This window comes from Seriola lalandi, unplaced genomic scaffold, assembly GCF_002814215.2.
Source record: "Seriola lalandi dorsalis isolate HSWRI2012SDOR001 ecotype SW California unplaced genomic scaffold, Sedor1 jcf7180002054567, whole genome shotgun sequence".
Classification (NCBI taxonomy): Eukaryota; Metazoa; Chordata; class Actinopteri; order Carangiformes; family Carangidae; genus Seriola; species Seriola lalandi.
Window position 1 is genome coordinate 1,119,458 of NW_019525120.1, and position 25,285 is coordinate 1,144,742.

The 25,285-nt window shown below is 42.4% G+C and overlaps 1 protein-coding gene across 1 annotated transcript in view; it reads left to right on the forward strand.

The window, feature by feature from the left end:
• Positions 1-2,743: 2,743 nt before the first annotated feature.
• Positions 2,744-25,285, forward strand: part of LOC111662630 (FRAS1 related extracellular matrix 2) — a 60,227-nt gene continuing 37,685 nt past the window's right edge. Inside the window, exons 1-3 of the mRNA XM_023416551.2 lie at positions 2,744-7,869; positions 10,697-10,786; positions 24,347-24,493. Coding sequence (XP_023272319.1) covers positions 2,868-7,869; positions 10,697-10,786; positions 24,347-24,493 — 5,239 coding nt within the window. The 5' untranslated portion in view covers positions 2,744-2,867. The remainder of the gene's footprint in view (positions 7,870-10,696; positions 10,787-24,346; positions 24,494-25,285) is intronic.

A 25,285-nucleotide genomic window follows, 5' to 3' on the forward strand; every position in this document is an offset into this window, starting at 1 on the left:
GCTGCTGTGCAAGAAGGAAACCCAACATCCCATACTGTATTAATATGTCATAAATCTCTAGGCTGGACTTTCCAAAAGTTTCAAAGTGCTTGGTAGGTGATAGAGACGAACGGCGAGGGATGAGCTGCAGTTTCTGCAGCTAATTAGTCAGATGGGAACAGAAAATATGTTTTTGAAACTCTACATATCCAGGGAGTTGAAATAATAAGCCTCCCTTATAAACAGGTGCTCATCATGCTGTCTTATGGACGCCTTTGTATGTTTTCTATGGAAAGTAATATTGTGGGGAACAAACTGCTTGAAGTTCCAGGTGAAAATGCTCACTGGTCTCTAATTTAGTCAGTTTTAAGAATAATAATTCTTAAATCCCTCCTTTGTTCTCTCGTCACTCCCTCTGTCTCCCGTCAGACTTTATCATTCGGTATAATCTGTCTAATTGTGCTGACTTATCACAGAGCCGATCCGACATGCATGTATCTGAGTGGTGTCTGTCATGTAAATGCACAGGAAGAATGTTCTGCCACATATAAAGAGTACGACAGCTGGAAAAGCTCGGGGTGCCGTGTACTTTGAAATGACAAGGCACCGAAACCCTCTAATCACCTGGCATTTTAAACGTGGGTGGTGGAGAGCTGAGAAACAAAATGTAGTGACAAGCAGTGCTTCTAAGGTTCAGGCTTATGTATGCAGATTTTTTTTTTTTTTAAACTCCAGGCTGCCAGGTTTGCAAGAAGAGCTTCTAAGATATTCATGTCTGAAACTTGTAGCCAGTTTCATAGCGATGAGAAAAAATCCTTCAATTAGATTACAGCGTCTATGTGAATCTGAGCCATAACGGCGTTGTGAATTGTTACATGCTCCCGTTGCTGACGCTCCGTCCCTCACTGAAGAACGTCTCTAAGTTCCTGAGAGGTGCAGGAAATGTTTCTCAGTCATTGTAAAAACTTTTTTTTTTTTTTGCACAAACTTCTTCTAACTGACTTATATTTGATTAATGGCAGCCAAGCTTTTCATTTGCCCGGGACTGTTGCCAAAGCCACTGCAAAATCCTTCTCTCCACATAAACGCTAAATATCAAATAAAAAAAGTATTCAGCAAAAAATTTTAAATGGCAGAGAACGGATCACATCAAAACGTCTCCCTGCAGAGCGAGTGAGTTTATTCTCTCATGACTTAGCGTGACAGATGTTTCAACTTGCTGTACAAATCCCTCCCTCGGAGCACGAAGGTCGGCCCGGATAGATTTTCTCCAGTCTTAAGAAACAATTTGCAGAATTTTATTTATTTATTTATTTGTGGATCCCTGACAACTGAATGTGTATTTCACATCACCATACTGCTGCTTATGGGCAATATTTCAGATTCTCATTTTTCTTTTTTGCACTTAAGTTTACAGATCCAAACTGACAAGGACAGGGTCATTCTGTCTCCAGCCGACTGGGCTACGAGAGCTTTTCACTGTTTTCTTTTTCTTGCTTGAGGGAAGGTCGACACGTTTCAGAGGCCCACGTCCAACTGCTTATTCACGACATAATACAAAAAATAAAAATAATAAAAATGGATGAATGCATACATGAATAAGAAATAATTCCCCCCAAACTTTCACTTTCATCAACCTATTGATAACACTTTAGCTTTTGTTTTTTTTTCCAGGAGGTGTGAAGTTAGAGTAAATGAGGAGGAGCATTAGAGAGGATTGTTACTGACAGTGTTCCTTTAGGGGGATAATGCCAAAAGGCTTGTGAAAGTTTATCCCGTCAGTGTCACATCTCATCTCTCAAGTATGGAGGCCATGCTTTGGATAGGAGCTGATCCCCTTCCCTTTTTTCTTCTCTTTTCTTTACCCATAGCACTCCCTGTTTTTGGAGCTAATGTTAGAGTTTATTCTCATACTCAGGGAGTACCATCATGTGTAAAATCACCTGTAGTTTCTGGACATGTTAATATGAACTTCTTTTTTTTTTTTTTTTACTTCATTCAACAGTCTGACAGAAGACACAGGAAATAGTTTAGTAGAGAGACAGAGAGAGAGAGAGGACACTACCAAGCTTCATTTTCTGGAGTAGTAAACATGAACGCAGGGACACATATATATATATATATATATATATATATAGTCTGCAATAGGGCATAAATCATTTAAATTATTCATTAAATTTTCAACTAAGTCAAACTAGTATTTATCATCAAAGCAGTGATGTAAAAAAGTTAGTGGAGAGATTCAACTTTCTCTTTTCCTTTCTCCCAAATCCATCAGTGTGTGTCTTCACAGGAGACATGATCATATGATCTTATGTCTTATGTCGTATTTAAATAAGCCTCGGAACGCCCTTATTATACCTCGGAGAGAGACTGAGTTGATGATTTCTCACCATCACCTTCGACTTGAGCGACTGTTTTCAAATCCGTGCTCCTTGCAGACTTCTGTGTTCCGTTCGCTTATGTTTCCCCGCAGCCTCAGTAATTGAACTAAATGAATCACATTTTGTGTAATTCAGATCATCCTCTAAGCCTCGCCCCACCCCCCTCACTCCCCCCTCCACCTGTGAGTGTCAGCCGGGCCGCCTATCGCCGACCAGGCTGAGGCACCAAGCCCTAAACTCCCTCCAATGTGTGCGGAGGTGGGCGGCAGCACGTTTACGCAGCCTCTCAAGTGTCTGAAGTTAAAAACTCCTGCGCGCTATTCTCGCTGAGTATGTCGAGGGTCCGGGCGGACAGATGCACGGGTGTCGCCGTGTAGACATCCCAGCTGACTCTCCCAACACTTTGGGGATTTTTTTTCCTTTTTTCAACCTGAGAAAGAGCGCGGGATTTTTCAGCATCACCTCGGCAGAGTGACTGTTTTTTTTTTTGTTTTTTTTTCTCGGATGCTTTGGATCACCTCCGCTGCCGAGATGTTGTTCTACAGACTTCTCCTGTGTTTCTCAGTAACAGGTTTTGTTTCTGCGCAGCCTGACAGCTCTGGATTATTTTACGCTCTCAGATCTGAACTGTCAGAAGATGCAATCCTGGTGGCCAACAACGGAATACGCGTGCCTTTCGGGAGATCGGTCTTCATCGATCCCATCAATGATTTGGTGATTCAGACTCAGCCGGGGGATCGATGCAGCATCACCGTCCTGGATAACGACCCGCTCTCACAGAGACCCGGGCACCTCTCTCCCAAAAAGTTTCCGTGTGATTTCGGCCCCAATGATGTGACGTACTCCCACTACGGCTCCAGGAGTCCGGCTAAAGACAGAGTGCGGCTGCAGCTCAGGTATGACGCTCAAACCGAAACCGTCATTATCCCGTTCATGATGGAGGTGGAAGTTGTTTTCACGCAGCTAGAGTTACTCACCAAAAACATGCCTCTCACTGTTGATAACCTGAAGGGGCTCAGTAATCCTATTGATAAGAAGATTTTAGAGTTTACCTATGATAGAGACGCTCATAAATGTGAGGTGGCAGCTCTGTCTGGTGGCAGCACTCTGCCCAGATATGGAAGACTTATTGATGGGGGTAAACTTTCCAACGTGATGGACTGTGATGAATTCACACAGGCAGACATCCGCTACGAGCACACGTTTGACCGCAAGTCCCCTAACAGGGATTATGTTCCCATGGTGGTGGAGCTGCATGATAAAGAAGGCAACCTAGTGAAGCAGGAGTATTTCCATCTCATGATTCGCATCAGAGAGGGAGAGGAAAACACTCGCCCCAAACCCAGCTTTGTGTCCATGATGATGATGGAGATCAGCCAGTTTGTCATGACGGCCCTCACCCCTGATATGCTGGCTGCAGAGGATGCAGAGTCAGACCCAGACGAGCTTATTTTCAACATCACCTCTCCCCTATCTTATGAGGAGGGCTACATAGTCAGCACTGATGACAGAAACCTCCCCATCACGTCCTTTTACCAGAGAGACCTGCGTGATCTGAAAATAGCTTACAAGCCTCCCTCCCTGGACTCAGACACTGAGAGGATTTTCCAGCTGGAGTTCGAGGTGGTGGACACAGACGGGGCCGTCTCAGACCCCTTCGCTTTCATGATAGTCGTGAAGCCGATGAATTCCCTGGCCCCAGTTGTGACGCGCAACACGGGTCAGCTGCTGTACGAGGGCCAGTCCCGGCCCCTCTTCAGCACCCACAACCTGGAGATCAGCGATGAAGACAACCTGGACATGGTCGCCATCGCGGTGATGGATGGGCTGCGCCACGGGGACCTCATGGTGCTGGGCTCTCAAAGGAAATTCTTCACGCCTGCCGACCTCACCACAGGGGTTGTTGTGTACCAGCACGATGGGAGTGACACGTACAGCGACAACATTGTGTTCAAGATGACGGATGGGAAGAACGAAGTAGAATTCCTTTTTCCGATCACAATCGTCCCCACTGATGACGAGCCTCCGATTATCAATGCCAACACTGGCCTTGTGCTTTTCAAAAAGCAGATGATGCCCATATCTCCCCTCATGCTCAGTGCTGCTGACATCGACTCTGAAGACTCAACTATCAAATTCACCATCGTCCCCCCCTTCTCCACAATCGGCGTGGTGCTCCTGAGGCAGTCGGACGCCCCTGAGGACCCCTCCTCTTGGAAGTTCAACGCTGAAGACGAAGTGTACGAGAAGGAGGTGACAGAGTGGCTTCAGAAAGATATCACTGATGGGAAGCTGTTTTACAAGCACACAGGCCCTCACAACACCGACACCGTCATGGATCAGTTTGTGTTCACAGTTCAGGACGACAATGACCCCCCTAATGAGTCAGGAGAGAGCGCGTTTATAATCCGGGTTTTGCCCATCGATGACGTACCCCCTGAGCTGTTCCCCGGCACCACCCTGCAAATGACAGTTCAGGAGTACAAGCTCACTCAGTTTAACAAAGAAGTTTTGCGTTACACTGATTTGGACTCCGAGGACCGTGACCTCAAGTACACCGTTATTCAGCCCCCGACAGATACAGATGAAAATAACCCAGCCATGTTCGGCTCTTTGGTTCTGACAGACAGCCCGGACACCGAGGTCACAGAGTTCACACAAGCTCAGATTAACCATCATAAAATATCCTACGGTCCCCCGGATGTTGAGCTTGGAATCACAGCCCACGTGGTGCAGTTTCGTTACACTGTGGAGGACACAGCTGGGAATAGTGTTGAAGGGGCTTTCACTATCTACCTCCAGCCCGTCAACAATAAACCCCCTCAGATTACAAACACTGGCTTTACTGTGCTCGAACGCGGCATGCACATCATCACCATCGCTGAGCTAGACACCACGGACCTCGACACGGAGAGTAAACAGATTACCTTCGCTTTAAGCCAGCCTCCTAAACATGGCCAGATCCAGGTTGCATTCACTGACCTAGAGAAAAAAGGGGTTTTCAGACTTGAGGATATCTCAGAGGGGAAGATATCATATATTCATGACGGGGAGGAGACGGTGAGCGATGAGTTCCAGCTGGATGTGAGTGATGGGATCCATGTTGTGACCGTGACTGTCAAAGTTAATGTAAAGCCCATTGATGATGAAACTCCAACCGTCAGCCTGCCCGCGGGAACGATCGGTTCTCACATGGATGTGCTGGAAAACGGAGCCACAGAAATCACAACGAATGTCATCCAAGGCCATGATGATGACACAGACGACCTCCAGCTGACCTTTATTGTGGAGGATCCTCCGGTTATGGGTGAAATATTGGTTAAAGGAGTTCCTGCCACTAGGTTCACACAGGCTGATATTATTAACGGCGTGGTCGTGTACGCACACACCAGTGGGGAGATAGGTCTCGCCTCCCAGCTGGACGGCTTTAATTTGACTCTCACGGACATGTCCGATGAATGGACAGTAGGTGGCAATAAGGTCAATGGGGTTCATGTTCGAGTCACTATCCTTCCTGTTGACAGCCAGGCCCCTGAGGTCGGAGTTGGTATTCAATTCAGTGTCATTGAAGGGGAGAAATACGCCATCGGCCCTCAGCATTTGGACGCTGATGATAATGACACTCCAACAGATGATATTCTTTGCACCATCATTGTGCAGCCTACTGCCGGCTATGTGGAAAATATATCACCAGCCCCAGGCTCAGAAAAGTCCAGGTCAGGCACGGCTATCAGTGCCTTTACCATCAGAGACATCAGGGAGGGGAATGTCTACTATGTGCAGAGCATTCACAAAGGGGTAGAGCCGGTGGAGGACAGGTTCACATTTCGGTGCTCCGATGGCATCAATTTCTCTGAGAACCATTTCTTTCCGATTGTCATCATCCCGGCAAATGATGAAAAGCCGGAGATTTATTTGAGGGAAATAGTCGTGATGGAGGGGATGAACATCGTCATCGACACTCCGATTCTGAATGGGGCCGATGCCGATATCCCACCCGAGGAGCTGACGTTCATCATTTCCAAACCCCCCAAACACGGTGCCATTTTGAACCAGCTACCCACAGGCTCAGTTCTGGTGACTAATTTCACTTTAGAGCAGATCAGAGAGGCATCGAGTATTATTTATGAGCACGATGACTCAGAGACAACAGAGGACAGCTTTGATGTGATTCTGACGGACGGGAAGTACTTTGTGCAGAAAACAGCTATGGTTATGATCATCTCTGTGGATGACGAGACTCCCAGAATGCTCATCAACGACGGTCTGGAGGTGGAAATTGGAGAGACCAAAGAGATCAACAGCAAAGCGCTCAAAGCGACAGACTTAGATTCAGATGACAGCACACTCACATATATCATCCGGTTTGGGCCTGGTCAGGGTGTCCTGCAGAGGAAAACTCCCTCCGGGTCTCTGGAGAATATCACGCTAGGAATGAATTTCACACAAGGTGAGCTCGATGCAGGGCTCCTAGTTTACTCACACAATGGGCAGGAGGGCATCCGAGACTTGGTCAAATTTGATGTCACAGATGGGATGAACCCACTAATCGATCGTTACTTCTACATCACCGTCGGCAGCATCGACATGGTCTTCCCTGATGTTGTCAGTAAAGGCGTGTCTCTGAGAGAAGGTGGCAGGGTGACTTTGACCACAGATCTCCTCAGCACCACTGACCTCAACAGCCCTGATGAGAACTTGGTCTTTACTGTCACAAGGGCCCCTGTCAGGGGCCACTTGGAGTGTACAGACACTCCCGGGATGCCCATTGTGTCTTTTACACAGCTGCAACTGGCTGGCAGCAAGGTTTACTACATCCACACCTCCGACGACGAGTTGAAAATGGACAGTTTTGAGTTTGAAGTCACTGACGGCTACAATCCCATATTCAGAACATTCAGAATCTCTATTGTGGATGTTGACAATAAGAAACCGGTCGTGACTGTAAATAGTCTAGTTGTGACAGAAGGGCAGATTAAGCTGATTACACCATTTGAGCTCACCGCTGAGGACCAAGACACAGCTGAGAAGCTGCTGAAATTCACCATCACTCAGCTTCCTGTTCACGGCAAACTCCTCTACAACCAATCCTCACCTGTCACCAGCTTCACAAAACAAGACCTAAATGAAAACCTCATTAGCTACAAGCACGATGGCACAGAATCATCAGAGGACTCCTTCTCCTTCACTGTCACCGACGGCACACACACTGACTTCTATGTTTTCCCCAACACGGTCTTTGAGACCCGGCACCCTCAAACCATGAAGATCACTATCGTGGCCATAGACAACGGCGTCCCACAGATCGTGGTGAATAAGGGCGCTCCTGCTTTGAAGATCCTGGCCACAGGTCACCTGGGGTTCCCCCTCAGCTCCAAAGTGCTGAGGGCAGAGGACAGAGACAGCAGCCCAGGCTCCCTGGTGTTCCACATCACCACGCAGCCCAAACACGGTTACATCATTAACCTGGGACACGGGAACAACTCCATCGACACATTTAGTCAAGGTAAGCTCTGCACAAAACTTTCATCAACATTATAATGTATTAACATTTGCATGAATATTGCATCTGGATGTCATAATCAAATTACTTAATTTACTAAATACTTGAGATTATAAAATATAATCTATCCTATCTAGGAATCTAAATTACATGAAATGATATTCCACTCTATAATATATCAAGAGTTTCCAAATTGTTATTAGTAAGCAAAATTACATTATGACATGAAAAAATCATCCTTTTTGGTATTAAATCATTTTGATCTGCTAATGTGTAATATGATACTTTAACCCCGTAGGAAATTGTCAAAGTTAAAAAATCCCTGCAAACCTGCAAGTTTTGATTAATTCTTCACACCAACTACCAAAGAGTTTAATTTATGTGGAAATAATTATTCCCATGAGTGACGGGCTTGGGAATCTCAATGGTTAATTTGTGGGGCCTGATTTAGATGTGCCCTGCTCATCAAATCATAATTAGCAGACCAAAGTCAGGGGCTGCTGTTTCACGCAAATGTCTTGTAGATGGTTAGAGATGAATAATTTATCACTTCTGCATCTCTGGGGAAATGTTCACATCTGATGTTCTCGACAGCGGTTTGTTAAATGAAGCAGGGCAGAAGTAGAGGACGGTGTGAAAAGGTCAGCGCAGACCTTTTAGTGACAGGATGGCATTTGAGTTCCAGCACATTCTGATGCTTTCGCCAGGGCAGAGCAAATTCGAAAAACTGTTTGTTGGAATTTGTGCATCTTAAAAAAAAAAAAAAAAAAATTGCATAGAAAACTTAAAACCTCTCAACAAACACAGACAGAATGAGACGCGGCGCTTGAACTGTGAATTTGTGAAAATCTTTTACATGTGTTTATTTCTCTTTATTGGTATTGAACAGCGCCAGGACAACAACGCCAGTAATTGAGCTTTAAAACGACGCAATCAATGCAGCGTTTCATTTCATGCTGAGGCAATTATACGAACAAGTAAGAAAATCCACCTGCTCGCGCCACAGCCCTGGTGTAAGAACAGACGGCGGCTGAGAGCACAGAGGGGACAAAAGAGCTCTTCAGTCTGCAGGAGACAGACACTTCTGACAACCACTGTGCAGGCTGTACTCTTTTTGGGGGGGGAAGCCACAGATGAAACAAAAGTGCAGTGAGGAAGAGAGGAAAAAGGGCAGAAGAAGGGGCAGAGGGAGCAAGTAAAGTGGAAGAGAGTGCAAAGGAGGCAGGAGAAAACGGGGAGGAGGGTGTAGGTGGCATGAGAGAAATAGAGAATGAAGGAAGGGGGGCGTGAGAGAGTGAGCGAGCGAGAGCAAACAGGCTCGTCAGAGGAATCAGTCAGGTGAAAGAGACAATCCCTCGCTCTTTATTTACTCATCCTATTTCCAGGGCACATCCCATGAGGCTTTCTCTTTAAATATTTGATGAACAGTGTTGCCCCCGGTTCACGGTGTTGACTTTATATTTGCAAGGTCCTAGGGTTTGAGGCTGCGTCACAACACAAGACAAGATCCTCGTCTGGTTGCCTCCCCGACATACAAGCGGATCAATACTCGCTTATGTGGAAAGATGAGCGGCAATCTGAAAGCAGGGTGACGTAATTGTTGTTTTAAATCAGTGTAAAATGTAAAGCGGTCATGCATTTTTCCTCCGCGTTAGTAGGAGGGGAGAGGCTGCGATGACAGGAAGCCACCAAAGAGGTTTAAGATGTGTCCCAGCCAGGAGTCAGGGGTTTATACTTTTATGAACCTGCTTCCTCTGACATCTATTATTGAAGGAGGTGGTTCACAGGGGCCAAGCCCTTTCACAGTCTTGATGATTTTTTTTTTCTGCACTGTAATAGACGTTTCTGGAGAACGGTGAAAAAAAAATGCAGAGAGAGCCCTGTAATTCAGAGGAGTTGGGGTGAAAAAAAAAAACAGCTGTGGAAGTGCAGTTTGCCCTGTCGCAATCCTGTTTTTAACATTCTTCCCCTCGTCTGTCATTAAAACATCCACTGTCACCTGGTTTTCAGGGCTGTTGACATAGAGAGCTGGAAGGTTCAGGATTTAAACGTTCTCTGTTGGTTTTTGCTCGAGCTGTCTTGGATTTGAGGTGGTGGCCTTATCGTCCTGGATTACAGATGCATGACTTTCAGAGCGCTTTCTCTGGTAGAAAATTGTTCATGCTGAGTGCTGATAAGGAACTGAATCAGTGTGATACTTGAGACCTGCTGTTACTGTAGCTGATATGGTGCTGAAGCAGGACAGCTTCCATCTTTGAACGATTATTTGACAGAGAGAGTGTTTGAACAAGCCATAAAACCATAATGCAACTTCAAAGTGTGTTTGAGGCTATTTCTGCAGCCAGCATGAAACTTTACGAGGTTTTTTTTTTTCTTAATCTTAAAATGCAAATTGTTTCATAAATAAATAAGTAAATACATATTTTTTTAACCTTCGCAAGGGCAAATCTCTTCAATGTGCGATTTCTAATTTAGCTTTCACCTTGCTTTAAGTCAGAGCCACGCGGTTGTTTAGAATTTTAATCGCGCATCATCTCACATTGATGTGACAGTGTGACGCCTCAGTTTAAAATGCAGAGCGCGCCGGCCCCTCATTTGCACTCTGTCATTAATTATATCAAAACATTTGTTGTTGTTTGCTTGTCATCTGTGTGCGATCTTTGTGTTTGTCCTCCTTTTGTTGGTTTTCAGGTGACAGGGTTTTACCATATTTGCACAAATTTCAGTTTTTTGTGTTTTGTCCAGCTCAGATTTTTTTAACACCTGCATGTTTTTTGAAAAAAAAAAAAAAAAAAAGTGAAACTAAGCCAAAGTTACTTTTCTGTTCCAGCTGATATCAATGACTTGAACATCTGCTACGTGTTGCGGAATGAAGAAAATGCCACATCTGATCTCTTCCACTTCTCTGTTGAGGATAACGGTAAGATTTCAAGATTTCACCTTTTTATCTTTTGTGTTTGCATTTAGGTTTTAGCTGCTTTATCCAGAGAAACTTTAGACTGGACGAGCAGAAATATCCCGAGTGTGTTTCTAAACGACATTTCAACTAGGACTGAACAATTAATCGAAGTATTACTGAAATCGCAATATGGCCAAATGCATTTTGCAAGAGCTGCAATTTTTCTAATTTTTTGCAAAGGTCAAATGTATCACAATAACCATTAATGACGCATTGTGCTGCTACAGAGTCTCCCCCGGCCTATAAATCATATTCTCCGCATATAAAGGAACATGCTTATTTGTTTGTTTGGTACAAGCCCCAACAAAAATCCCATCATCATCATTTCTCTATTATTTTTTTTTCAATGAAAATCAAATGCAAAAAAATGACTATTCCAGCTGAAATCGTGATCGCAATGTCTGCCAAAAATATTCCAGTATGATTTTTCATTCAGCCTTAACTTAAACAGAATTTTGAAATATACAAATTGGCTTAGGTGAAGATCAAACCTGTCACTGGCTCTGGTGTGATTCTCATCTCTCTGGGTGAATTAGCGACTCCCCTCTCCTCTCTGACTTTTTCTGCAGCAGTTCAGAGAATCACTCATTACTCATTCAGTAGCTCGCAACTCACAATTGTGATGCACCTGCGAGTCAGCTGTCAAGCATCATATTCCAGCTGTTTTTAATTGTTTCAAAGAGTTCCCCCGCAGATTTCACAAACAGTTCAGTGAAATTTGTTTTTCGACATTTTCCGTTGTTTTCATTCATATTCATTGTGCTAAACGAAGGCCTCCTCCTCCCCCTCTCTGTCGAGCTTCTGATGCATTTGCGCTGACTTCGTTTGATTTGGGATTTGAAGAATCTGCGCGGGGCCAACAGAGGCCGTGCTTCTGTACCTGTACGCTACAAATGATGCTACATCTTGTTAACTCGCTGGAGAAACTGATGAGGAGTCAAGTTTCATAAAGAAAGAGAACTCTTTCTGTGGTCGCTGAGATTAACTCGTGTCATTTTCACAGTTCAATGATTTGATGAGGCTGCCTGTGTACTTTGTGGATTTAACTGCAGGATGTGTCAGGCAGTATTACTGTATGTTCTGTCCTGATGCAAGGACGAGTTATTTTTTTGTCAGCACAGAGAAGGGAATTTGAACCCTGTATTGAAAATACAAGCTACAGAAGGTCAGGACAACTCTCTTATACAGAGCAAATGAGCACAAATAACAGCATGGTTTCTTCTTCTATCGGTAAAATCAGTATCAAATTTATCTTCCTCTCTATTTTTGTCATAATGAACTTGAGATGCATATAATAACTGTCATCTGCGACTGAAATTATGCAAATGCCACTTAAAATTTTGTACATTTCGTCCTATAAGAGTGTGCTCGCAGTGTGCATAAATTAGCTTCCTTCTACTAAAGGCAGCCGCTAATGAAGCAATCAGCAACTGGGAGGATCATATAGGAAATTTCTGCGATTTATGAAGAACTCAGGAAAGAAAACCAAATATTTTACTATTGAACAGTAATGATCATTATATAGCAATAACATTTCAAAGCCTTTCAAATTCAAAGTATTTGTGTCAGCGGGCAATAAGAATAAAACAAGAGGGAGAGAACAAACATCAGTGTGGGACATGCCGGGCAAATACCAAAACATACACCAAAAGTTTGTCTTATTTCTGGTCTTATCAGAATGTTTTGTCCTTTATTGTCCATTATTTATAGAAAGGTTTGTAAAGCAATGCAGTATAAGTTATTGAATACATAAAAAAACATAAGGAATGACAAAAAAAAGTAAACATTTTTTAAAAATCAAGTGACCATGATAAATACCTTCATAAACACTTCATGTTGGGGTTTAACTTCAAATGTAATGCCACACACTCAGAGCCCCACACTCCCACTCCACACTAACCATGTGTTAAAACAGTCAGATAACAGGTTTATGGGTTTATTTCATATTGGATTCTGCTCTGTTTTTCTTTCTTATTTATTTTTTTAACTAATTGACTTGTGGTCGCCGTTTGTCCGCTGACGACAATATCCAAAATACACATTGATTGAAATTTCCGCAACTCTGCTACAACCTTACTTTCCATGTGCAAATGCGCAGCTACTAGCTATTTGTGCCATTTGTGGGGTCCTCACATAGATGCACAGTAAAAAGAAAGAGGTGTGTGTGTGTGTGTGTGTGTGTGTAATAGCACACACGTGTTTCAGTACAGGAAACATTCAGAACAAGTCGCAGCAGTTTCTCTCATTTCTCTCAGTATGTTCATTTCCTCTATGATCAAATATGATGGTGCTGTATTAAAAATGGAGCACGCACAGAACAACTGATGTAGAGCGTTGTAAGCCTCCCATCACTGGGGTATTTGAATTTAATGGACTTGGCAGAGAAATCCTCATATTCACATTCACTAACTCAGCGAAATAACACTTTGCTTCTCCGAGACTCACAGGACGACAAGACTACGTATAATTGAGAGTCATATGAAAACGTTGAGGTCGTGAGTCTCTTTTCAAGGTTATTTCTTCATTGTTCTTCTCAAGGCTGGGCGTGTTCTTCAGTGGGATATAACAGTCATGTTTAGATGGTGTTCTGCCCTTCAGTTTAAAATTACTCTCTGACTTAATCACTGACATCCAAAAATTAAACGTGCTATTCAAATTACACAATAGAAAAACCATGTATTGCACACTTTCTGTATAAAAATGTGCTAATGGCCCTAGACTGATTTTTCAGACGTGCTTTTCATACTGTAGCACTAATGCACTCAGAAGAAAAATGCAAATGTGTAGGAGAATAACAGTGTGTTTATGCACATGAAAGGAGAAACATTGACTAATTGATTGTCCATGCTCCTCTAAAGTTCTTAGATTTTTTTTTTCTTTTTCGTCTCTGCTCTTGGCAATAGTCATGGTTTTAATAAAAAGGCCTGAGGCTTTTAACAGGAACTCTGTACTTCAAGTACATGAGTTTATATTATCAATCCATAAGTTTACTGGATCTACTTGAGCCTCCTTCCCTCTCAGGAGAGTTGGCGTTACTGCAGACTGGTTCCGGATGTAGAATTAGCAAAGAAAAGCCAACATTTATTATATATATATATATATATATATATATATATATATATATATATATATATGTAGAGAGTGAGAGAGAGAGGGGGAGAGGAAGCTTTTAACACACTGTTAAAGGGCAGCAGTGCAGTGAGTCACAGTAGCTGGTACAATAAAGTCTGAAGCATCCTTCTCAGTGTCTTCCTCCCAAGGAAGAAACACCCCCCCAAAATCAACTCCTCCACGTCTACAGCTGGAAGTTCTAATACGTGAATTCACATGTAAGCAGGTACACCTATATTTATGTATATACAAACACATAAGTATATAAATTAAAGCACTTATCCACATACATGTGCACTCGTACACACCACTCACTCAAACAATCCCACACATGCGTGCACAGCAGAGCACTGAGGGGTAGCCGGGGGCTAAGGGGCGGTCAGGCCTCCAGCACAAAGAGGTGTTTGATATTTAAGAGCTCAGGCAGCATTGTGAGTAATGAGGGCCCTGGGCATCTAAGCTGGGCAGAGCTCCCAGGCAACCACTGGTAATTACCACTGGTAATTACATGGCTCTATTACCGGCTCATCCATAGAGGAAGAGTAGCAGGAAGCACCTTCTGTCACAGGTTAAGACCAGCTGCGATCGCTGTGGTTGACTGTAATGGGCTGGAACACAACTTGTTTCCCAGGCTTCTCTCTGGCTGTGGGACATTCAGCGAGTTAAAATGCAGCAGAAAGAAACGGCACATTTAGCGATGAAAGACGAAAACAGAATATTTGCAGTACTGCAAATTATTTTCACGATTAATTGCTTCATCATTTGGTCCGCAAAATGTCACAATGAGTCAAGATGTCTTCAAATATTTTGTCTGACCAACAGTTAGAAACCAGAGCTGTTGTGTTGACTATAAACAAAGAGAACAAACAAAGAAAATCAGAAAAATCCTCATGTTTGAGAAGCTGGAACAAAAGAGAATGTTTGGAATCCATCAATTACCACAATAGCTGCTAATTATTTTCAATGGCTTGGCTAATTAACTGTGTCCGTTCTAGGTAAAAAAGGTTGCTTCATCCAAGTTACAAAAGCACAAATTTTATGGCTTAACTCTAGTGGTATCCAGCCATGCAGATAGTTATAGGTTTTATTTGTCCAGGTTGTGCGACATCCGTCTCCAACATCTCTGCCACTGACACAATACAATGAATCTGAGTGGAATTTATTACTTGTCTGTAAGCAGTGTACTGTGGATAAGACAGACCTGGCTCTTGATTGCTTTTATTTGGATGAAACAGCAGCAACTGTTGACAGTGAGATCTTTGGATTATTCAGAGTGACTGCTGCGTTGTGTCTTGGAAGAGATGTTGCTTTCGAATTTCATTCACATCCACTGGGTAGTGGCAGAAATCAAAGTGATGGATAGCTCAAAGCTAAGAGAAAACATGCTTAAAAATACAATCAATGATGATTGATTTGTCATTTTCATCTAGTTTCATTCATTTAGTTACAAAGTATTTCATGTGTTCTCACACAGACGGATCATTTCCGAGGGAAGTACCTGCTGAATAAGACCGATGCGTTTCCTCTCGCTCTTTCCTCTCATCCCATCTCTTTTTTTCTCTATGTTTCTCGTCCCACTGCAAATGGCATTGATTGTTACAACAGATTCCTTTCATCCCGTCCTCACCCCTCCCTGCCCATGAGCAGCCTTGACATACCACTGCTTTATGTGAAGTTACAATATATCCCCTTAAAAGAGCCCCTGCAGTTTCCTTATCCCCACTTCATCCATGTTTCACTGCTCGCAATACACATGACGTGCATTTAGTCCGTCACAACTTTCTCTTGAATAAAACAACATACTGTCTGCAGCTTTTCCCCTTGTTAGTGCTAGAAGACTAATTATCACCACAGACTGCACTGGAAGGGCACCGGTTCTTTATCGTCAATTTTGTTTGTGCATGACGTGTGATTGGGTATGAATCTGCGCCGCCACAGTGACTTTTTCCCCTTCATCAAAAAGCTTTTTTTCTATAACAGTAGTGACAACACTTGAGATGATATAACCTCCCCGGGGTGCCCTTTTCTTCTAAACTGCTTCTCTAATACCTTTTAAACCCTTCAGCTCAATAATGGAATGAATCACAGAGTCTGATTATATCTTGGCTCAGAAATGTGAAGTCATCCGCAAACACACGGAATGTAAATAATAATCATGATAATGATAATAATAGTTCAGTCTTAGATTTTTGTGTTTATAAAAATGTATATATATATATATACACTTTTACACTTTTCCAGTGTTTTATTTGAATTTTTTTATATCCATAAGAAGATATATTTGTGGTTTTAAATACCAAAAACCATCTTAATGTAGTCTTACATCTCCTCTCTCAGGCTTTTCTCTGGAGCTCTAGTAACAACAGGTTGGTGAGCCAATCAAGAGAGAGGCTCTGAGGCCGGGAACACACTGGCGCATACGCCACACATCCAGTGTGTTCCCGGCATGAGCCTCTCTTCTGATTGGCTGACTGTTTTCTGAGTGATTGGATAAAAATATAGCAGATTTCCGGTAAACACTCAAGAAAAACCAAATCCTGCAAGGCTGGATGGTGGGTCCAGGTGGGCGAGGCTTGCGGCACGGCTGAGGGCGGTGACTGCCTTGTTGTGACATCACAAAGTTCCAGAAGTCCTGACTGATTTTAAGGCTCAGTTTCTCAATACAGGCTGTGTGAGTTTCTCTTTGGGCTGAGCGCTTTGATACTTTAACAGTATTAATATAGAGCCTAGACCTCACCAAAGAAGACATGGAAATCTCACTATGCAGTATATAGTATATATACTATACAATATGGGAACTTTAATTCTAGGCGCAAGGTAATCTTTATTGTCCCTGAGCTGCAATTTGTTGCACCGCCAGCAGTAAATAAATCCAGTAGATACAGTAATCACAAACACCAAACTACACTCAAACAATTTACACTAAAGGCAAGGGGTTACATTAAGAATTCAAGAGATTTGTTTCCAAAGTAGTTGTCCTGTTGCTTCTCCCAGTCAATATATCTCGCCGTCTTCTCTTTGAAAGTCAAGTTACAAAAACCAAACACACAGATATAAACTGGCTGTCACCACGGCAACAAATGGAGCAGGTGAATCCCTTTTTCTTTCTTTTTTTTTCTTTTTTTTTGGTGTTAACCTGTCCAGCTGATCAGGGCAGAGTAGCAAGGTAATACATCAGCATGAGGCACAGACTGACACACACACACTAACACGTCTCCTGGCTTTGATAGAGGATTCTCTTTATCTGTCTACATTCAGGAATTTACTGTCATTCACTTCTCCCAGGGCCCAACGCTTCCATCTTTATCGCCTTCACCTCACCCTTCTCACACTGTCAGTCTTAGATCTTTCTGGATGCGTTTTATTCGTTTTCCATTCTTTTACTCCGCTCAGCATCTCGTGTTCATTATATATTTTTTCTTCTTTGGTGTTATTTTTATCTGTCTCGCCGCCTATCAGTGTCCTGTTTTCCTCTCGAGGTACAGTCTTAACGTGTTGCCCTCCCCGTCTGGTTTAGTTTAATCTCAAAGCATGTTGCGGTTTATTGTGCTGAGCGTCGCCTCTTGTCTGAGGCATCAGAATTTGGTTTTACTTGTCACACCCTTGCTGTTTCGTCCTGCTGTCTCTTCCCGCCGTGTTTGTCTGTCAGTGCTGGCACTGATGGATGTCTCTGTTGTAGAATTACGGCACATTCTGCAGTTGCGAATGTCGCCCGGCGATGATCTGCATCTCATTAGAGCGTCGAGATGAGAGCATGAGACTTGTTGAGAGATGTGAAGGGATTTTTTTCATCATGCTAATCATCTGTGATTCTGTGTTTCTCTAAGCTTGACAACTGATCCACTACACAAACATGACCAAACACGCTCTAATCTGACGAATAAACAAAAAGATGAGTCTTTGCAACATTTATTTTGCCACTGAAATGTTATGATTTACATTTTTTTTTAAATCTTAAAAGTTAGTTATTTCATCCAATTTTCCCCCTGTCCTTCCTCCTCATGATTTTCTCTGTACAACATAAAACGGTATGAAAGTGACAGCTCCACCTCATATTCTCTCTTTTACTGTCTTAACATGTGTCATGAACCGTCTGTTTCCTGCTATTTCATTTTTAATAGATTCTAATGGACCTTTAATTTATATTTACTGTTAATCATATAAGCATCACAGTGTAAATGTGATTCTGCACTTCTCTGTTCACATTGCAGTATGAAAGTACATAGCGCTGGGGAGCTGTTCCGAGCTCTGCTTTATTATAAAATAATAAAAACCATACATCTAAAAGTATGGCAAGCCACTGAAGTAAACATGAACATCTGAAGAGTTGCAGGAGACAATGGAGGGAAATGAGAGCATAGCAAAAAGAAAAGGTGGCAAGGAGAAACCAGGGATTTCAGTAACCCATCCCTCTGTTAAATATTATATTAACGGCATGGGGAGACTTGTGCCGAAGCTGGAGTGATAGGCGCACAGCAGTTCTGCCTCTGTGATGAGCACAAAAAAAAAAAAAATCCTGCGGGACGACAAATGCTTTTAGGTGTTATTATTCATCTGACACTCAAAACGCACACAGACACACAAATGGAGATGTATGTACGCACACATGCGCAGCTGTAGCTACAAGTGCAGACACACACACACATACACCTTTTAAGGAAGCTGCCATTTCTTTGTCCCGAAGCCTTTTCCCCGTTAGCTACGCTCAGGGTCATATACGGATGTTTTTGTAGACATCAGTGAAAAACCTCAAGGTTATTAAGTGTATCACAAGAACTTCAAAGGAGGGAGGAATCTCTGCCCTACATGTCAGTTTCTTATAGTGTCATGTACGAGGTTGCTTGAGGTGTTTCTGCACCGCAGCCATGCCTGATGGCTATTGAACGTAGGAAGGAAACAATGCATTATCCTGGCGCATGCAACTTTTATATCTTTAGGGCAGGTTGTGTGGTGGTGGGGTTGGGGGTGCAGGGGCGGTGGTTAATTGTATGTACACTTCACTTCCTTTGTTGCCAACAGGCACACACACACACACGCATACAAATGCATATATATAGTCTCCCTGATATCCATGCATTTTGGATTTGGTTGTGAAGTTGTGTGAAGTGATTGATCAAACGCACTGACGAGTGGAAATAATTACCTGCGCTCGTGTTAAAGTGTCAGTGGAGACAGTCAAAATGTATTTGATCCTGGTGAATTAACCACAAAGAAACCTCATGCACATTAATGTCAATTTGCCCTCGAGTTGAGCAGCATTTTAAATAAACGTACTTTCCCTGGTCAGCCTACTGATGTCTAAGACACCTCAGGAGGTATTCACTCTCATGCTGCTCGCCTTGGGCAGTAAACGGCTAAAGGGCTGTAAAATGACCAGCTTTCAGTCCGATATATCTGTGAGCACAACACATACACACACCTTGTAGTCTAAAGAAACAGCTGAGTGCAGGACCCTTCACAGTCTTTACCGTACTCTTTGCCAAATGCCATGCCCACCAGTGTGACGACCGCACATCTGTCAGGATAAACTAAAAGGTACTGAAACATCCTGAGGGGGAGTGAGATGTTTGTATTTTGTCAGCCATCAAAATTTATTCAGAGTGCCACTCCTGTCAGCTGGGTGGTGCGTGGGCTCCTATTACTACTGAAATATTACTGCTAGTCTATTTTAGCAGAGGGAGAGTGTCAAAGTGCTTCACGTACCTCGTGAAAAGGAACATGTTGTCAACTGAATGAATAGATAGCAGATTTAGCGATTACGTCCCGGTCCAATGCTTCTCAAAGGTTTTCCAAAGCTGAGAGAAAAGATCTTTGGGTTTGTTGGTTGCATATAGCTGTTTGGTTGCCAATTGCACTGGGAGTTCTGGAATCGTATACAAAGGAGCTCTCAAGGTAGATGGAGACGTAACAGCGAGGGAAGGGCCACACTGCCAGCAGCAGATGTACTGAACAGCAGAGCGCATCATCTTGCTGTGAAAAAATTTCCTTTGATTTGAGGGTGAAATCTCAGACATGTATACACACACACACACACACACACACACACACACACACACACACACACACACACACACACATAAACACACAGCTGAAACTCAGGATGAGACAGCCCTGATTTTTTTTTTTAAAGCATGAAGCTAAAAGCCTAATTTTAAACTTTGAATTATAAAAATCTATGTCAATCTAAGTGCCATTTTTTAAAAGTCCCATATTTTTCACAGTATTTTATTTGAAGTGTTGATCCATAAGAAGATATATTTTTAAAAACCAAAAACCATCTCCATGTGGTTTTACTTCCTCCTCTCTCAGGAGGAGGAAGTAAAACAGGGTTGAACAGGGTAAACACTAAAAGAAACCAAACCCTGCAAGTTTGGATGATGGGTCCAGATGGGCGGGGCTTGGGGCACGGCTCAGGGTGATGACTGCTTTGTTGTGACATCACAAAGTTACAGAAGTCCTGACGCCTTGTTTTAAGACACAGTTTCTGAATACAGGCTGTGTGCATTTCTCTGTGGACTGAGCGTTTTGATACTTTCACAGTATTAATATGGAACTTAGACCCGCTTTATAATGAAAAAAAAAGACATGGAAATCGCACTTCATACAATATGGGACCTTTAACGTGAAAAGAGTTTGGAAAAGCACTTTCAGAGATTTGATCTGAAGATTTAATGTGACAGCTTTGTGCAGACTGTTTTTATGTATTTATTGTGTCATGATTTCAGTCTGATTTGTCTATTGTCGCGAGAAGGAAGTTAATTATATGGCTCAGTGACATGTAACATACAGCATACAGCATAAAATAGGTTATACCATATTGTGTAAAGCATTGAGTGGACACTCTTAGTGACATTGACTACAATCAGCAGAACTGAAGAAAGGAAGTTAAGTGGTTGTAATGTTGGTTTGGTTGGTTGGTGTAATCACAGCGGTTCAGGCTTTGTTGTGAGAAATAGCCTGAGTTGGTTCTTGCTTGGCTGTTACACAGTATGAGAATCATTATATAGGGGGAAAAATGCTGCTGATGTTCAGATATTTGTTTTGCTGTTTTATCCTTTTTCAAAATTTCTTTTTCACTAAACTCTGACTTTCCATTTGCTCTTAAGCTGACTCAGACAGAACATGCGTGACAGCTCTGTGCACTCAAATCACAAGACTTTCGACTCAAGTCAGAATCAGATCAAGAATTTCCAGATTCTGCTTTAATAAACTCAAAAAAATTACTTTCAACTCCACTTTGACTTTAACACTAAGATCTCTTGACTTTACATAGCCTCAAGTTTTATGACTTGAAAGACTCGATCCTCTCCCTAAGCCCAAAGTGTGAGAATCTAGGCTGAAGCTTAGCAGCATGTTCAGAAGCACCGCAGATACCCAGGCCTAGCTGAGGGTCAGTAACACTTGTTTTGATGTGCTTTTGAGTGGTTGTACTTTCATGATGGGTTTGTTTTAGGGGTTGAGGGTCTCCAAGAAAAGAGAGGTGTGGGTTAGTGTGCGATGAAAGCTCGACTGATCATCTTTGTATGAAAAAGCCATTTTATTTAAAATAGGAGTGACACTTCCCATGACCAAACAAGCTGAAGGACAGCAGAGTAAACAGACGTCTATCTACACCCAGCAGTCAAGCAGCAGCATTAGCATTCGATCAGAGTTGCGTCTCTGCCCTGCTTAAAAAGTAGTTTAAAAATCACTGTAGCTCTGGTTAGGTCTCACTAACTTCGGATATTTGGATTTTTAGCGTTTCCATGCACTGTTTAGTGTTGGGCAGGTAGAATACAGTGGGTTAATCTGCAAAAGACAGCATTAAGGCTGAGCCATACTGTAATATGTGGGCCGTAAAACCAAAACAGTGAGATGAAAGAAACCATAAAGCTCTACTGAGGCAGTGTTGGTTAATATAATTCTCACTGCTTCATCACTGCAAGCAAGGCTTTCAGACAACACCATTTGCTTCAGTAATATTACACAAAAACATGTTGGTGGCGCTTAAACAATGGAATGTTCATTTGGAGTGTGATGTAAAATGGGGCGAAGAGAGTTAAATCCCAAAGTTTTGTGAGCCACAAGAAAATATAATGATAAAGATACCTGTTTCGCCAAAGCCCATCTTCCTTAGCGAATTTTAACATTTGACCAGACCGACATTATCTGAGTCAGGAGCTGAGTCTACACTGTCTCACAGCGTGTCAAACAAGATATGGTGGTTTTCATGATGACGTGCAGCAAACCATTCACATATCTTGAACTTCAGGAGAGAATGATGAAAAACCAGCAGCTGTAACAAACTTAATATGAGCATCATGTAAACATTCTTAGTGTGCATTAAAGTAAGATGCTTTTGTGATTAAAAAGTAGTTTCATCTGACTGGACAGCTGTCCTGTGATTTTTCCATAAAGAAGAACAAAACCGTAGTATCAGAGTTTTTCTCTGTAGATTTCTCAGTGCCCAGATCCTCGAAATTTGTTGTACAGAAACTGTGATCCCTAATTGGTAAAAAAAAAAAAAAAAAACCCTTGTGGTGAGTTGTTGTTAGAAAAGCCTTTGAAAGAAGGTGTAAAGTGAATTTAGCTCTATTGAGGATGATTTCAAAGCAGTTTTTTTTTTTTGAATGGTCAGCACACGAGAAGTCTTTTATCCTTCGAAAGGCTGGAGGAATGAGGCAGTCTGAAGCCCACCGATTCAGATCCCTATTGTCTGTGTGCAGTTCCTCACCTCCAGTGGGAGGTCACACAGTAGGACTGGTACACACTCACAAACATGCACACAAACACAGACACACGCACACTGTAAGACTTCAGGCAGCTTATGCTGCATTTACTTTCAGGGAGCTGGGCTGAAAGTCAAGGTTGCAGCGAAGTTGAAAAGGAAGAACTGGGTTTGTGTGTGTGTGTGTGTGTGTGTGTGTGTGTGTGTGTGTGTTTGCGTGGGTGTAAGTGTGCATTTTTATATTTGCAACTCCGAAGTGAAGGCTGAACTTGGCCTAAAGACTTTTTGGAGGATACTTGGGCTCTGATTGTATTAGCTGTCTCCTCACCTCGGCGTTTTTGTTGCTATGTGTGCTAAGCCGGAAAGTGCTGAACTTTTCACCCCTGCTGTGTTTTAGCACCACGTCTGTAGACCATGTTTAGAGCTTCTTTCTAACAGAGCTGGACCTGTATCTGCACTTTGATGTGGAGTTGGAGGGTGTCATTTCCACTCTTTATGATACTATTTATTATTTATTTATTAATCAGGATATATATGAGGGAAATATTCTTATTTTTACCTGTTATCAGAGTGTGAGAATGCAGGAGTAGTCACACCGTAGCACCCACTTTTTTTGCACAAGGAGGTTTGAAATACAAAACTGTCCTGCTGCCATTTGTGATCTCCATGAGATCATTTGACGGGGGTGAAGTGCCATGCTGTTGGTGCTTTTAACTGCCGTACTGCTTCAGCCTTTAAGAGGCATAAATGACTTGAAAGAACAAACATCTTTGAAATCATCTTGAATAGGATTCTATGAGATTTCCTTCTTGACAGCCAACACATAACGCTTGCACAAACAGTCCTTCGCCCCTGCGTTTCCCTCTGTAAAAACACACTCTCAGACGTCTAGTTCAGCACTCACCGGAATGCCATGCACAGCAAAGCATTGTTCATCACAACACAAAAGCAGAAAAAAAAAACCCTCCTCCACTTCTTTTATTCCAGTTTTACAATGTTTTCTCACTATTTCTATTCATTATTGCAGAACTCTCTCCTGTACCCCGGCAGTAGGTGGGTAAATTAGACACACAAAGCATCCTTACAAATAGCATCCTTTCTGTCCGCTTGTTGAAGTGGCAGCTATTGAGTACTATTAGCCTAGCGCTAACACAACCATTTACTCTGCAAACCCCTTCCTTTATAGCACTGATTGGCTGGCATACTCAGATCCTCAAGATGATGTGCTATTTTTGCAGAAGCGAGAAGAAAAAAAAAATGCAGTAGGAGAATGTGAATTTCATTATAGACCTCAGAAAAAGATCGTCTATTACATATAGGACGGTTCAAGATTGTGTGGTGTCTTTTTTTTAATGAATCTGTAAATATTCTGCAGCAGATGTGTTGTGAACATTTGGACTGCACATTGGAAATAATTAAAACACTTTTTCTTCATTACAGTTTTACAGTAATTGCTCCCTTGGGTCACAGAAATCCCCCTCATAGTTTCCTTTCCAGTTTTTTTTGCTGAAAACCTAACGCAGTATTTGCTGGTTAAATCAGGAAAAGAAATGGGCACAGACCCTCCACGGCAGTTTTTCCATAGAGATCTAATAGAGATGTTTACACTTTCAAACTTGAGTTATTTAAGAAGCAGATAGTTCAGATAGATAAAGAATAAACCATTAACAGAATGCTTTTATGTGCTTATATATTTTGTCCAGGTGGTAACAAGCTGAAGGGACAGCAGTTCCGGCTGGACTGGGCCTGGATCTCTCTGGAGAAAGAGTACTATGTGGTGGACGAGGAGGACAAGTTTCTGGAGGTGGTGCTTAAGCGGAGAGGCTACCTCGGAGAGACGTCTTTCATTGGTGAGTGGTTTGTCTTTCTGTCTCACTTCCCTTTCTGATGCAAGAGGACATGCGTTGTGTTTTTAGCCATGCTAGCTGGGTGGTTCTGGGGATGGTTTTGTGGGGCCATCACTTCGGTCCAGATTAAAATATCACAGGCTTTCATGGTCCCCAGATAATGAATCTTCAATACACTGGTGAGCCCCTGACTTTTCCTCTAGTGTGACTGATTTTGAGTAACAAGTACTAGGTCTATTGGATGGATTAGCATATTAGCATATTTTGTTTTGGACCAGATACTTGCAAAGCTAACAACATTCATCATCAGCCTCAGCTTTAAACAAAAGTGGTGAACATGGTAAACATTCTACCTGCTAAACGTCATATTAGCAAAAGCATATTAGCATGAGTAGGCTATGTTAGCGTACTGACATTATCCCACTCTTGAATGTAACAGTTTTTAATGTGTTCTGCTGTTGTGTGTTTTTGTGTATTTATTCTGTTGTGTGTACTCTTGACATCATTGAAAATGAGGGCATGCCCCCAGTGATTTTTACACATTTAAATAAAAAAGAGGAGCAAAAATAGCATTTAGCTCCAAGCGACCGCTGTGCCTGAGTACAGCCTCACAAACATAGCGTGGCTGCAGCCTCACAGTAGCATTCATTTAAACTTTCATTACTTTACGCTACTGTTAATATTAGGTTTTTCATAGCTCTTTTTCTGTGTTGAACTAGCATTAATGGAAAAAGTGCAGAGACATTACTTTCAAAATGCAATGGAATTCAGGACATAACACAAAACCCCAACCTT